This window comes from Pongo pygmaeus, chromosome 8, assembly GCF_028885625.2.
Source record: "Pongo pygmaeus isolate AG05252 chromosome 8, NHGRI_mPonPyg2-v2.0_pri, whole genome shotgun sequence".
In the NCBI taxonomy this organism is placed as follows: Eukaryota; Metazoa; Chordata; class Mammalia; order Primates; family Hominidae; genus Pongo; species Pongo pygmaeus.
The window spans coordinates 38079633-38096049 of record NC_072381.2 but is presented as its reverse complement, the minus strand read 5'-3'; the positions used below and the strand labels follow the sequence as shown (position 1 = coordinate 38096049).

Genomic DNA, 16417 nt, shown 5'->3' with positions numbered 1-16417 from the left:
GAAATAGTCCTTCATGTCTTAGAACTGTAGTGGAAGAATGGTAATTTTTTTTTTTTTTTTGAACGCCCGTAGGTTCTTAGTTGGAGTGAACCCCTGTAACGAGATAGATTAAGAAGAGAAAAGCAAGGTTATTAACAAGTATATTTCATATATATGTGGGGGACACCCAGAGAATGAGTGTTTCACAAAGAGGTGGCTTTGAATTCTAGCTTATATGGCATCTTCATCAAAGAACACGAAATTTTTAGAGAAGTGTTAAGGCAAAGGAAAGGGGCCTGGAATCTGTAGGTCTGGCAACTTGGGGGAAAGCAAATAAATGGCCAATACAGGCTACTTTGTGAAGCTAGTTAATGCAGATTCCCCTGGTACCATCTCTAGGACCATCAGTTCTCAAGTTGTCTTCAGTTGTTAACCTTTGTTCTCCTTGATAGATGGAGAGGCAAGGATACTTTTTGTCTTCGTAAATCCATGTCCTGCTTTTAGGCAGATAGAGACAGGACAGCTTGTGTCTACTTCTTGCCTTCAGCTGAACAATTCTTCATATTTTGGGGTGGCGTATTTCTGGTGTCCCACATTACTATTTTCGAATTGGATTTTTTTTAATGTATTGAGTTTTAATAGTTTTTTAAATTTTCTAGATAGTAATCCTTTGTCAGATATGTGGTTTGCAAATATTTTCTCCTTGTTGGTAGCTTATCTTTTCATCTTTTCAGGGTGTTTCACAGAGCAAAGTTTTTCACTTTGATAAGGTCCAGTTTGTCAATATTTTGTTACAGATGATGCTTTTGTTATCAAGTCTTAAGAACTCTTGCCTAGCCCTAGGCAAAGATTTTCTCTTTTTTTTTTGTCTAAAAATTATATAGTTTTATATGTTATATTTAAGTACTTCATCTATTTAGAGTTGATTTTTGTGTAAGGTATGAGATTTACATTGAGGCTCAGTTTTTGCCTAGGGATGTACAATTGCTTGCAGCACCATTTGTTAAAAATTTTTTTTCAACAAATTTGTGAAAATGTTACTGAACTCCTTTTGTACCTTTGTCAGAAATCACTTAAGTATATTTGTGTAGGCCTATTTCTGGGTTATCTTCTGTGTTCTGTTGGTGTATGTGTCTGTGCCTCTGCTAATACCACGCTATCTTGATGACTGTGACCATATAGTAAGGTTTAATATTGAACACAGTTACTCCTTTTACTTTATTCTTCTTCATAGTTGCTTTAGCTATTCTTAGCACCTATGCCTTTTATATAAGTTTTAGAATAAGCTTGTCTGTGCTTATAAAAATCCTTGTTGGGATTTTGATAGGAATTTCATCAAGATACTGATTTTAAGGGTAAGATTTTTTTTTGACTGACTCTGCTGTTTTTTCATCAAATATCTTTCCTTTCCCTGAAGTTAGCATTTTTTTATCTTTCTTAATCTAGTCATTCATTCATTTAGTAACTATTTATGACTGTTCTGTATTACTAAATCTTGTTGAATTGCAAATGCTGTTCAAAGAGAGTTGGTATAGTTTAAATTGCTCACTCGTAATGTGACGGCTGTTTAGTATACAAGGAGCTTTAGGCTCCCTTAGCTGAGCATTTGGGGTAGAGGAAAACAAGCCTGAGGTGCTTTGTTAGCCATTTTTTTTTTTTTTAGACAGAGTCTCTTACTCTTTCGCCCAGGCTGGAGTGCAGTGGTGTGATCTCAGCTCATTGCAACCTCTGCCCCCTGGGTTCAAGCAATTCTCCTGCCTCAGCCTCCCGAGTAGCTGGGATTACAGGCACCTGCCACCACGCCTGACTAATTTTTGTATTTTTAGTAGAGACGGGGTTTCACCATCTTGGCCAGGCTGGTCTTGAACTCCTGACCTTGTGATGCACATGCCTTGGCCTTCCAAAATGTTGGGATTACAGGCGTGAACCACTGCGTCCGGCCCCCTGAACTTCTTTATATTTATTTTTATTTCTCTTTTGTACTATCTTCCGTGTTCATTCTATTTCTAAAACATCTTTAAGGGTTCTTTGAAAATTTTTTTTTTTTTTTGAGACAGAGTCTCATTCTGTTGCCCAGGCTGGAGTACAGTGGTGTGCTCTCTGTTCACTGCAAGCTCTGCCTCCCGGGTTCACGCCATTCTCCTGCCTCAGCCTCCCGAGTACCTGGGACTACAGGCGCCCTCCACCACGCCCGTCTAATTTTTTTTGTATTTTTGGTAGAAACGGGGTTTCACCTTGTTAGCCAGGCTGCCCTTGAGCTCCTGACTTCAGGTGATCCTCCTGCCTTGGCCTCCCAAAGTGCCAGGATTACAGGGCGTGAGCCACTTTGCCTAGCCATTTCTTTGAAATATTTAAAAATTTTTCACTATTTGTGAAAATCTTACAATTTAACCATGTTTTTAAATTTCTTTCCTTTTTTTTTTTCTTTAAAGACAGGATCTCACTCTGTTACAGTGGTGTAGTAGTCAGTAGTCATAGCTCACTGCAGCCTCAAATTCCTGTGCTCAGGTGATCCGCCTTAGTCTTTCAAAGTGCTGGGATTATAGGTGTGAGCCACCATGTCTGGCCTGTTGTTAATTTCTTACTCCTCTTTCTTTCTCCCTGAAGGCTTATCATGGCAGTGTGTTCTTGGTTTATGGAAGGAATAGTTTTAAAAATCTGTTTGAAGATATTAGAATTAATTTTTCATTTCTATTTCTTATATTGATTTGGTTTCTTAGCATTCATTTCTAGTCATCTTGGTGAGTATGCTTTATGCTGTTGCTTTTCCTCAAATATCTAGTAAATCCTTATTTTCCATTCATATTTAAAAGTGAAGAACTAGTTTGATCAGCACAGGTAGCTAATGTGAATTCACTCAGCTGTTGAGAAATGTGTCCTCTATTACTGTCTCCCACACTGGAAAGGCCGATTCAAGGATTGTAGATGAATTGGTAAGGAAACATAATAGTTAAGAAATCCAGCAGGTTTCCTGCCAGAACCTAGAACATCTCCAAGCTGGTGGCTGTGCTTGAAATGGACTTCATGCCTCTGACTTCTGTTTGATCTTACCATTCTGTATCTTTCAGAAATTACTCAAAATGTTTCTTCTGCTGAGAGGCTCCTTCCCAGGAGTATTCTTTTTTTTTTTTTTGAGACAGAGTCTGTCTGGCTCTGTCACCCAGGCTGGAGTGCAGTGGTGTGATCTCGGCTCACTGCAACCTCTGCTTCCCGGGTTCAAGCAATTCTCCTGCCTCAGCCTCCCGAGTAGCTGGGATTACAGGCACTGGCCACCATGAATGTCTAATTTTTGTGTTTTTAGTAGAGACCGGGTTTCCCCATGTTGCCAGGCTGGTCTCGAACTCCTGAGCTCAGGCGATCTGTCCATCTCAGCCTCTCAAAGTGCTCAGATTATAGGCATGAGCCACTGTGCCTGGCTGTATTCTTTTTTTTTTTTTTTCTTTTGAGAGGGAGTATCGTTCTGTTGCCCAGGCTGGATGTAGTGCAGTGGTGTGATGTTGACTCACTGCAACTTCCTCCTCCCGGGTTCAAGCGATTCTCCTGCCTCAGCCTCCCGAGTAGCTGGGACTGCAGGTGTGTGCCACTATGCGCAGCTAATTTTTTTTTGTATTTTGGTAGAGATGGGTTTTACCACGTTGGCTATGCTGGTCTCAAACTCCTGACCTCAGGTGATTCACCCACCTTGGCCTCCCAAAGTGCTGGGATTACAGGCGTGAGCCACTGCGCTCTGCCTCTTTTATGTTTCTTCACTGATATTTTTGGAGTTAGGATAGATAAATAGATATTTCAGGCTAGAAATACCCATTCTTCTTTTAGCTTTTTATTTTGGAAAATTGCAAACTTACACAAAAATGAGAAAATAATATATTAACCCCCATGTACCTACCCATTCTCAGCTTCCCCAGTTATCAGCTCAGAGCTATCTCACTTTTACTTTTACCCATTCCTGCTGACATTATTTTGAATCAAATTCAAGATAAATTTTTTTTTGTAAACATATCAGTAAGTGTCTCTGAAAGTTGAGGCCTTTTTCTTAACTTTTAATATGAAAATTTTCAAACAAAATAAATACTTGTATAATTTTTACCTAGATTCAGCAGTTAACATTTTTGCCTTATTTGCTTTACCTCTCCTCTGTATATACATTTTATTCTGAAATATATTTGAAAATAAGTTACCCACATTATAACACTTTACCCCTAAATAACTTGGTATGAATTTCTTCAGCATAAGGACATTTACTTACCTAACCACAATATAATTATCATTCTAAGAAAATGAGCAGTAATCCACACTGTTTCCTAAATCCGTTGTACTTTAAAGTTTCCCAAAATGAGACAGTGTTTTAAAATAAGAAATAACTAGGATATTAGTGGAAGAGGTTGTGGTGAGGAAGCATAGCCACAAAATATGTACGTGTATATAGTAATCTTGTGGCTGAGATTGAGCCACTGTACTCCAGCCTGGGTGACAGAGGGAGACTCTGTCTCAAATAAATCAATAAATAAATAAAAATAAAAATAAAAAGTTAGCTGGGCATGGTGGCTCACACCCAGCTACTCAGGAGGCTGAGGTGGGAGGATCAGTTGATCCCAGGAAGTGGAGGTTGCAGTGAGATGAGATTGTACCACTGCACTCCAGCTTGGGCCACAGAGTGAGTCCCTGTCTCAAACAACAGCAGCAACAACAACAAAACACCACAATACAGTTACCACAACAAAATTTGAAAATTTCTTAATGTATAATCGCTGTTTTCCAGTTTTTGCATTTTTTTACATTTGTTAAATCAGGATTCAAATATGGTTGAAATGTCTTTTATCTTTAAGACTTTGTGAGTTGTATGTTTCTTCTCCATATCTTTATTTACTGCAGTGTATTTGTTGAAGATTTTCCTTGTTGTGTCACTGTGGTTATGTTTAACGTGTTTCTGTGATCCCTGTATTTTCTCTAAGTAGTTGAACTTAATCCTGATTGATGCTTATGTTTTGGTAAGAATTTATCATAGATTGTGTTGTGTACTTCCATCAGGGCCACATAACATCTCATTGTCCTCTCGGTTTGTTGTTATTTGTTTTCTTGAGTCAGGATCTTGCTGTGTGTCCCCTAGGCTAGAGTGCATTGGCTCAGTCATGGCTCACTCCAGCCTTGAATTCCTGGGCTCAAGTGATCCTCCTGCCTTAGCCTACTGAGTAATTGGAACTACAGGTGCATGCCACTATACCTGTCCAATTAAAAAAAATTTTTTTTGTAGAGACAGGGTCCTGCCACCAGGTCCTGTTGACCAGGCCAGTCTCAAACTCCTTGGCCCAGGCAATACTCCCATTTTAGCCTCCCAAAGTGCTGGGATTGCAGGAATGAGCCACCACACCTGGCTTCATTGTCTTTTTGTAATGTTTGAAAGTCACTGATTATTGTCTAAATTTAGTAATTCATTAAAGATTGCAAAATGGTGATATTCGAATTCTATAATTCCTCTTTCTGTTACCAAACCAAACTTGGGTCCTCTCACCAAGCACACAGAAAAAGCTAAAACTGACATTGGGATTTGCAGCAAGAGAAATGGAGGCATTTATTGCAGGGCATCGGGCAAGGAGAATTAGGTGGTTAACGCCTAAGACCTGTGATCCCTGATGGCTTATAAGCAAGGGTTTTTAAAGGTGATGGTACATTTCAGGAAAGCAGAAGTTACAGGCAAAACATCATACATCAGTACATGAAGGTTATACATGGATTTCGCCAGCTGTCCAAGGTTTGTACCAGTTTACTTTGCCAGCAGCAGTGCATGCATGTTCTTATTCCACACATTCATCCTGAGACTTGGTATTTTATTTTTTATTTTTGCTCTTCTGTTGCGTGTGTTGTGGTACTCTTTTGTGGTTATCCTAGAAGTTACAGGGAGCATTTTTGACATATTACAATGAAATACAAACTATTCATTGTACTACCTAGACCTGTAACTCTGAAACATGTTGACTCCATTTATCCCCCTTCATTTCTAGGCTTTTCACTCCTTTCTGCCTTTTCATAGTTCTATTTTGGGTCATTTCTCCTTTTCATGAAAACTCCCTTTGATGTTTCTTATAATGCATATCTGTTGGTTGGTATTACTCTGTTTATGATTTCCAAAATCCTAAACTTTTATTTTTGCTATATATAGAATTCTACCTTTGAGTTTTTGTTTTTTCCTTTCACTTTAAAGTTGTCTTTTCATAATGTTTTGGGTTTTTATATGGCTGCTTTTAAAGTTCTGTTTTGATTTTGTTTTAGCTTTTGTTTATTCTTAGGATCCACTGAACTCTGTGAATGCTTAATTTTTTTCATGCTTTTTTTTTTTTTTTTAATCCATTCCGCCAATCTCTGCCTTTTTGTTGGAAGAATTTAACCTATTTAGAATTAAAGTTGGCCAGGCATGGTGGCTCTTGCCTGTCATCCCAGCGCTTTGGAAGGCTAAGGCAGGTAAATAGCTTGAGTCCGGGAGTTAGAGACCAGCCTGACATGGCAAAACCCTGTCTCTACAAAAAATACAAAAATTAGCCCAGTGTGGTGGCACGCTTCTGGAGTCCCAGCTCCTCAGAAGTTCAGGTGGAAGGATTGCTTGAGCCAGCCCCTGGGAGGCAGAGGTTGCAGTGAGCCTAGTTGGAGCCATTGAACTCCAGCCTGAACCACAGAGTGAGACCCCCATGTCCAAAAAACAAGAAAGAAAGAGAGAGAAGGAGGGAAGGAGAAGGAAGGAAAGGGGAAAGGGGGAAGGGAAAGGGAAAGGGGAGGGAGAGGGAAGGGGAAAAGGGGAGGGGAAGGGAGAAGGAAGGGGAAAGGAAAGGGGAAGGGAAGAAGGAAGGGGGAGGGAAGGGGAAGGGGAGAGGGACGGGAAGGGGAAAGAAAAGGAAGGGAAGAAAATAGTTAAAGTCGTTTCTAAGAAGGAAGGACTGACTTCTGCCAGTTGCTATTTTTTTTCTTTCTAATTGTTTGTTCATTGCTTTCACTGCTCTGTTTAGCTGATTTTTTGTAGCATATTTTGATTTACTTCCCATTTCCTTTCCTGTATTTTTTAAGATATTTTGTTGGTGTTTACCATGGAGATTAACAATGAACATTCCACATTTATAACAATCTAGTTTAAATACCAGTTTTGTCTCAGTATCATACAAAAACTCTGCTCCTATACAGCTGCCTTCTCCCTGCGTTGTTGTTGCTACAGATTACATCTTTATACATTGTGCACTGAATAACATAGATTTATAATTATTGTGTATGCATTTTCCTAAAGTCCTTTAGGAAATAAAGATTGGAGTTAGAAACTACAAATTGGAGTTACAAAGTACAAAATGCTGGCTTTTGTACTTACTAGAGCTCTTTATTTCTTCATACAGCTTTGAGTTATGAAGATCTTTTAATTTCAACCTTCCATTTAGTATTTTCTGTAGGGCAGGGTTTATGATAATGAGTTCTCTTGGCTTTTATCTGGAATGTTTTAATTTCTCTTTCATTTTTGAAGGATCAATTTGCCAGGTTTACAATTCCTGGCTGGCAGGATTTTTATTTTTGTTTTTTCCCCCTTAACACTTTAAAGATGCCGTCCCACTGCCTTCTGGTCTCTGTGGTGTCTGGCCTCTGTGGTTGTTATTTGGCTTTTGATAGTTTGATAATAATGTACCTTCAGTGGATCTCTTTGAATTTTTCTTACTTGGGGTTTGTTGAGCTTTGTGGATGTAAGATTTGTGTTATTCATAGAATTTGGGCAGTTTTTAGCCCTTATTTCTTTGAGTAATCTTTCTCCCCATTTCTCTCTCTTTTTTCCTTCTGGGACTCCTGTAATTGTATGAGAGATAGTCCACTCAAAGGTGTGCCACAGGTCCCTTAGGCTCTATTCACATTTCTTTATTTTTTTTTTTCTGTTCTGCTCCTCATACCAGATTACTTCAATTTTTATATTCTCCAGTTCATGATTCTTTCAGCTGTCTGCTCAAATGGGTTGTTAAAACCTCTAGTGGATTTTTAAATTTCGGTCGTTTTATTTTTCAGCTTTAGATTTCTACTTGGTTTCTTTTTACAGTTTCCAACTCAGTTCAGCCATTGTTGGCCTCATTTCTTTTAGTTATTTGTCATTTTTGATGACACTTAAGATAATTTATTTAAAATCTTTGTTTAGTAAGTCCAATATCTGGGCTTCCTTAAGGAAGGAATTTGTTTTCCTTGAGTAGGCTCTGTATTCTTGTGTCTTTGAATAACTTCTACTTTTTTGTTGGAAATTGGACATTTGAATATTTTAATATGGTAAGTCAGGAAATCAGATTCGTACCCTACCCCAAGGTTTGCTGTTTTTTTTTTTTTTTTTTTTTGATACAGAGTCTTGCTCTGTTGCCAGGCTGGAGTACAGCAGTGCGATCTCGGCTCACTGCAACCTCTGCCTCCCGGGTTCAAGCACTTCTCCTACATCAGCCTCCCTTGTAGCTGGGACTACAGGCATGCGCCACCACGCCCAGCTAATTTTTGTATTTCTTTTTTTAGTAGAGATGGGGTTTCACCATGTTGGCCAGAATGGTCTTGACCTCTTGACCTCCCAAAGTGCTGGGATTACAGGCATGAGCTACCATGCTCGGCCACATGCTATTTTTATAGTCTGGTTTCCTTGTTCTATGTGTGTCACTGAAGTCTCTGTTCCTTAGCTTGCTTTCAGCTAATGTTTTTACAGAGATTTCTTTGAATCTCTGGTGCTAAAGACAACAAATAAACATTTCTCTCAGTCTTTGCACATTGACTCTGCGCTGGGGTACTCCTTAACATTTAGCCAGGCTGTTTACAACCTTGCTTTAGCCTTCGTGTCCTGATTGCACTGAACCTCGAGCATAGCTGGAGGTGAAAGCTTATGGTCTTCTTAAAGCTTGTATACATTCTGCCTTGGGTATGTGTCTGGATTTCGAATTTTCTCAGTATATATGGGGTTTTTTGAAAGCCCAAATTTCCCAAAGAAACCCTCTCCAGGTTTTCTTCTCAGGCTTTAAGTAGTGTACTATATGTCTCAACCATAATCCTCTGCTGCAGACGACTGCAGATATTTTGTTCCCCTTACAGTGTTTTTGAGCAAGGACTATTTTTTTTCTATCCTAAATGAGTTCTGAGTTAGGTGAAACAGAGACAAGCATATTGCATCAGTCCTTCAGATATTTCCCACATAGTTGGAACAGATAAGCAATTCCTTGTAAGTAAGGTCTGCTCTGGTCCCTCTAGAATCAAGGACCAGGGACCCACACTTGGAATACGGGCTGCCGTCTCAAGGCTGTCACCAAGCCAAGGAGGGTTGGGGTGAAGGCAAGAAGTGCCACAAAGCTTTCCTACCATTTTGAAGTTGCCTTTTTTTTTTTTCTTTCTGATTTGGCATCTACTTGGTTGCGGTCAGCCTTTGACCTTTTCAGAATTCTGACGAAGTTTATTTTGACAGTTTCTGCTTGTTTTTTGATGTCTCTGAGGGGACCTGAGTTTGGTGCCGCCTACTTCTCCATTTTGCTGACATCATTCCACTTCATTAATCTTGTCTTCTTACATGTTTCTTTCTTATTATATAAACTTTCTGCTTTAGGAGAGTTTTAGATTTATGGAAAAGTTGTGAAGACAGTAGTACAAAGAGTTTCCATATACATCCCATAGATACAGTTTCATTAACATCTTATATTAATGTAGTACATTTGTCACAATTAATGAAACAATACTGATATATTATTAAGTAATGACCACTTTATTGGGATTTTCTTAATTTTTCCCTAATGTAATTTTTCTGTTCCAGGATGCCCACATTCTACTTAGTCATCATGTCTCCTTAGGCTCTTCTTGGCTGTGACAGTTTCTCAGACTTTCCTTGTTTTTGATAACCCTGACAATTTTGAGGGGTTCAAGTCAGGTGTTTTGTAGAGTGTCCCTCAGTTGATATTTGTCTACTGTCTTTCTCATTATTAGACTGAGGTTAGGGTTTCTTAGAGGAAGACTACAGAGGTAGTGTCATTCAGTCACATCCTATCAAGGGAAAATGCTATGAGCATGATTTATCACTGTTGATTACCTGGTGGAGGTAGTATGGTCATGTATCTCCACTGTAAAGTTACTCCTTTGTCCTGTTTTCGACTGTACTCTTTGGAATGAAGTGGAGGGTTACGCTACACCTCCTTGATGGCAGAGTATACATATAAATTATTAGGAATTCTGTGCAGGAGATTTGTCTGTTCTTTTTGTGTTTACTTATTTAATCATTTATTATTAATAAATTAATCATTTATTATTTATTAGTATGAACTCATTGCTAGTTATTTTATACTTTGGTTATAATCCAACACTACCTTGTTCATTTTGTTGCTCCAACTGCTTCAGCTTGGCCATGAGGCTGTGTTTTCAATTGGTTCCTGTGTCCCTTTGACATAGCCCACTATTGTGTTTTCGTTTGAGTACTTTCTCATTTTCTGGTACCAGAAGTGATTTCAGGCTCATTATAAACGTGCCAGCCCTAGAAGCAGCTGGTTTTCAAAGGAGCACTGGTTTTCTTTTTTTCTTTTTTCTTTTTTTTTTTTTTTTTTTTGAGACAGAGTCTTACTCTGTTGTCCAGGCTGGAGTGCAGTGGCATAATCTCGGCTAACTGCAACCTCTGCCTTCTGGTTTGGGTGATTCTCCTTCCTCAGCCTCCCGAGTAGCTGGGATTACAGGTGTGTGCCACTACACCCGGCTAATTTAGATTGTTTAGCTTTGTAAGAAATTGCCAAACTGTCTTCCACAGGTGCTATATTATTTTGCATTCCCACCAATTGTGAATCAAAATTCCTGTTATTCTGCATCTGAACCTAAAATTGATACCGTCATTGTTCTGGATTTAACCATTTTAATAAATATTATGGTATCTCGTTTTTGTTTCTTTAATGACACATGATGGTGAGCATCTGTTCATATGTGTATTTGCTATTGGTCTGTCTGGTGACGTGTCCATTCAGATCTTTTGCCTGTTTTTCAAGTAGCATAATTTGTGTTCTTATTATTGAGTTTTGAGGGTTCTTTTGCATATTCTGCTTCTAACACCTTTTTAGGTAAGTGCAAATATTTTTTCTCAGTCTGTGGTTTGTTTTTTCATTTTTGCAGAAGCATCTTTTGCAGAGCAAAACATGAATTTGATGCTATAAATTTCTCTCTGTGAACTACTGTCTCTGCATCCCATAAATTTTGATAAGTGGTATTTTCATTTAAAACATTTAAAAATTTCTTTTGAGACTTCCTCTTTGATCTATAGGTTATTTGTATGTTGTTTAGCTTTCAGGTATTTGGAGGATTTTTCAGCCGTCTCGCTTATTGGTTTCTATTCAATTCCATTGTAGGCTGAGAACATGTTTTTTTAATGATAGCTATTGCTATCATTAAGTTCGTTAAGGTGTGTTTTATGGCCCAAAATATGTTCTATGTTGGTGAATGTTACATGTGAACATGAACAGAATGTTAGAATATGTATTTTATTGTTTGGGATGAAGTATTGTATAAATGTCACTTAGATCAAGTTGGTTGATAGTGCTATTTTGGGTCATATATGTACCTACTGATTTTCTGCCTGCTTGATCCATCAGTACTTACAGGGGTGTTAAGTCTCCAATTATGCTGTATATTTCCAAGTTCCCCTTTTACTTCTATCAGTTTTTGCCTTATGTATTTTGATAGTCTTTTGTTAAATGCATAAATGTTTCAGATTATGTCTTCTTTAATATGATTTTGAACCCATCCAATAAGCTTTTAATTTCAGATATTGTACTTTTCAGCTCTAGAATGTCCATTTTATGTATGTGTGTGCACGTGTGTGTGTGTGTATACATGTATAAGAGGTATCTGAGACCATCCTCAGGTTATTAATGATGCCCTAGGATGACTCAGCATATATTGGAGCATGGCATTAGAAACCAAAATTGGGGTGCTAGGTGTGTCAGTTGTTACTGATGTATTGTTTCTTGTAGACCCATAGCCATACTTATGGCTATGATTTATTGTAGACCCATAGTCATACTTATGGCTATGATTTATTGTAGTGAAAGGATACAAAGCAAAATCAGCGAAATTCCTAGAGGTTTCTCCCAATGGAGTCTCACAGAACACACTTAACTCCTCTAGCAATGACATGTGACAACGCACGTAAAATGTGTACCGAGGAGACTCACTAGACATTTGGTGCCCAGAATTTTTATTAGAGGCTGGTAACATAGGTACTTTCTGCCTGTCATGTACCAAAATTCTAGACTCCCAGAAGCAATGCACATACTGAGTATAAACCATATTACTTATACAAACAGACAGCTCAGGCTCAGTGAGCCGTTCTTATCAGAGAAGGTTAAGGTCAGAACCTTTCTGAAATCCAAGTTCCCAAATGCCCATCAACGGTGATCTTTTGTAGCAGATCTTTCAAAGGTTAGTAGTCTCAGGCTTGCTGTGTTAACCTTTTTCTGTGTAACATACATACCATGTATGTGTTGAACTTCTCTCATTTTCTCTTTTATTTTGTTAATATTTTCTTCTGTTTTGTTGAACATATTAATTATAATTCATTTTGAAGTTCTTGTTTGTTAATTCTACTATCACGGTCACCTGTGAGTTTGCTTTTGGTTTTTTTTTTTTCATTGTCCTTATCTCTTCACATACCATGAAATTTTTTACTAGATACCAAATATTGTGTTTAAAAACAGAAACATTGGAAACATTGGTGGAAGCTCCAGAAGATGATCTCATTGAGTGGAGAGGATTCATCCTTTTCTCTGATGGGCATGTAGACTGCAGAGCAGTCACTTGAATCAATATGTGCTGAGCTTGGTCATATTCATTTCAATCCGATTATTTTAATAACAAAATTTTACTTCCTTGATGACAGTTAACTTGATAATGTAGAAGGTAATATGAAACAACTAATATTTCCTCTGTAACTTCAAACTCCTTGGTACACACTGCTAGTTCCTGCAGTGTGCAACTTAATAAATGTTATTCTGTGTATCTCCTTTTCAAGTCATAAGCACTCTGGGAACAGGGATCATGTTTGTCTGTTTTCACCAGTAGGATTTGCAGCAGCTAGCACAATTCCAGATCCTTAGTAGAAACTCAATTTATACAAGATATTTTGTATTCTATATAGCATAGCACAGAGGGAGGTAACCTGTCATTTTTTAGTAAACTATAGATTAGTTCTCTTAAATCTTTTCTATATCATCTAGTTCTGACCATTTCATGTAAAAAGAATATACTATTACAGGAACAAGTGTCATTCAAGGATGTATGTGTGGACTTCACTCAGGAAGAGTGGTATCTGCTGGACCCTGCTCAGAAGATACTATACAGAGATGTGATCCTGGAAAATTATAGCAATCTTGTCTCAGTAGGTAAGGAGTTTTTTTCCCCACATGGCTGTCAATAGCATGCATTTACTAGTTGATGCCCTGTAGTTTTCTGATGTAAAGCTTGAGATTGAAGGCTCTGAGATGACTGATCCCATTTGGCCACCATAAAGGTGCTCTTCCCTCGTCAGAGATTGGTTCATTTGTGCACCTTCTTTGAGTAGCTGGTGAAGCTGTGCCTTTCATCCCCATCATGTATTCAGAGCCCCTGAAGCCAAGCTATTTAGCTCCAGTCCTGTGGTATTTTCTCTTAACAGGGTATTGCATTACTAAACCAGAAGTGATCTTTAAGATCGAGCAAGGAGAAGAGCCCTGGATATTAGAAAAAGGATTCCCAAGCCAGTGCCACCCAGGTGAGTTAGTGATTTCAGGGCAGATGAAAGCCAGAGGAAATTAGAACTTAGGTAATTGGTTTAGGATTTGTCACCTTTGGAATATTTTTCACAAATGTCTATTTTTAGCCCCAGACCTTTGGAAATGATTAAAAACAATTGGCCCACATCCCTGTTGCCTTAATCACTCCTCCATATGTTATTCTCACTCGTAAATGCTTTTCTTGGCTGGGTGCAGTGGCTCATGCCTGTAATCCCAGCACTTTGGGAGGCTGAGGCAGGCGGATCACGAGGTCAAGAGATCGAGACCATTCTGGCCAACATGGTGAAACCCCCTCTCTACTAAAAATATGAAAAATTAGCTGGGTGTGGTGGTACCTGCCTGTAGTTCCAGCTACTCGGGAGGCTGAGACAGGAGAACCATGTGAACCTGGGAGGTGGAGGTTGCAGTAAGCCGAGATTGTGCCACTGTACTCCAGCCTGGTGACAGAGTGAGACTCAGTCTCAATAAAAAAAAAAAAAACACTTTTTTTTTTTTTTTTTACATTTTAAAGTATTTTACTTATACCTATAATCCAAACCAGTTGGCTTCATTTTAGATATGTTTTCTTGGTTAGTTTGTCTTTATCTTTTAAAATTGTTTGCCTTCCTTCCGTTGTCTTAGACACCTTTTGTTAGCTGACAGGTATTCATGCAATCCTTCTATATATTCATTTAACAACATATGATGAGCACTCACTATGTCTGTTATGTTTTAGGTAATTAACAGAATAATGTCCCTGGTATCCTAGTGTGTGTATTACAATAAAGGACAAAAAAATGCGTGTGTGTGTTTACATGTCTGTGTGTGTGTATATATGTACACACCCATGTGCATATGTGTGTGTATATAGGTACACACACACTGTGTCGGGTCATGGTAATTGCTGTGAAGAGAATTCACACGGGAAAGGAGGATGAAGAATGACAGTATAGTCTGTTTGGCGGTAGGTTAGAGAAAACCTTTTTGAGGAGTTCCCACATTAGAGATGAGGCTTTAATGTGAAAGTGTGAGCTATGTGGATTCATTGTGGTCCAGGCAGAGAGAACATCAGGTACCAAACCTCTTAGACAGGTGTGTTCTTAGAATGTTTGAACAATGTCAGGGAAATCACTGTGGTTGGAAGCTAGCGGGCATGGTGAAGACTGGTAGGAGATAATGTCATGAGAAGAAACATGAGCTATGGTAGATACATTAATTTTACTTTTGGTGCTATGAGAAACTGTTTTGAGTAAATGTAAATCAGCTTAAGTCATCAGATTTGATTTACAGTTTAAAAGGATCTCTCTGACATCTATGCAGTGTATATACTGTGGTGGGTGGTTGTGGGTGGCATGAGTGGGGATAGGGTACCATTATGTGCTTCAGAGGAGAGAGGATAGTGGCTGAGACTGTTGGAAGTGCCAGAGGTACTGAGAAGTGGTAGGTTTGTACAAATATTTTGAAGATGGAGCCAAGAGCATTTGCTGTCAGATTGGATATGAGAGAAAGGAGAATCAAGTGTGACCCCAATAATTTGTCTCAAGCAGCTAGATAAATTAGGTTATCATTTACAGAGACAGAAAAATCAGAGAGGAGACATATAAGGGAGTTATCACAGATTTAATTTTGAACACCAGAAGTTGGAGATAACTCTAAGAATCGAGTCTGTTTTTGACTAAGAGATTGGATATGTGTAAATACGTGGTTGAGGTCAGAACTAGAAGTATCAGTTTGAAAGGCATCAGCTTTAGATGATGTTAAAGGAATGAGGCAGAATGAGATCTTCAAGAGCAGAAGTCAACAGACTTTTTTTGTAAATGACCAGATAGTAAATGTTTGAGGCTTGGCAGGCCACATATGGTCGTGGTTGCAGCTGCTCCTCCTCATCGTCTTTCTTTTCCTTATTCCTTCTCATTCTCCTCTTGCTCTTTCTCTGTCCTCTTTTCCTCTTCCCTCTTCTCTACTGCCTCATCCAGCTTTTTCCCTTTAAAAACTTAAAAAACATTCTTAGCTCAAGGGCCATTGCCGTGCAGTTATATGCCAACCCCTTTTCTAGAGTGTGATTGTATGTAGGTGAGAGTAGTCCTGGGACAATAATGCTTTTAGTAAGTATTAAATTCATCCCTTAGAGGATATTGAGGAATAACAATCTGAGCTACACAAAAACCAGAAAGCCTGGTTTCCTGTAGTCAAATGAGGTACATTCTTCCATCTTACTGCTATCTTGAATGGCAACCATGGCATCACCGTACTAATAAACCTGTTAATATCTCCTACCGGTCTCTTTGTTCCTATTGTTATTTTTCATTTAAAGCTATCTTCTACATACCTTTATATTCTCACTTTTCACTGATATAACTCAAAAGTAAAACTATGTGTTCTCTCATTCCTGACTCAGTCTCATTGTTAGTTGTCTAATTTCTAATTCCTAGTTGGTTCTTTTCTCTTTTTTTTTAGCTTAAATTATTCAATTTATCTTCCTTTAGCTTAACAAACCTAAAGTTGCTGCTTATTAATATATTACATTTCCCTTTCTTTTCTTTTCTTTTTTTAATATTAAACCTTTGTGTCAAGGACTGACTTTCAATAGATCGCAACAAGGGAGCTGCTCAGTAAATTTCCCTTTCAATGACTATAATAGTGTAGTCCTTTGCCACCTGTCTTAAATTTCTTTGTTTCTGCTCCCTAAA

At 38.4% G+C, this 16417-nt stretch overlaps 1 protein-coding gene across 13 annotated transcripts in view; it reads left to right on the top strand.

The window, feature by feature from the left end:
- The window catches only part of ZNF248 (zinc finger protein 248), a 59706-nt gene that overhangs the window by 6971 nt on the left and 36318 nt on the right, over window positions 1-16417 (top strand). For all 13 annotated transcript variants that reach the window (XR_008492082.2, XR_010127407.1, XM_063669788.1 and 10 more), the window contains 2 exons: window positions 13232-13358; window positions 13631-13726. Coding sequence is in view for 11 of the 13 variants with exons in the window: in XM_063669788.1 (XP_063525858.1) it covers window positions 13232-13358; window positions 13631-13726 (223 nt within the window). In the remaining 2 variants the exon portion in view is untranslated. The remainder of the gene's footprint in view (window positions 1-13231; window positions 13359-13630; window positions 13727-16417) is intronic.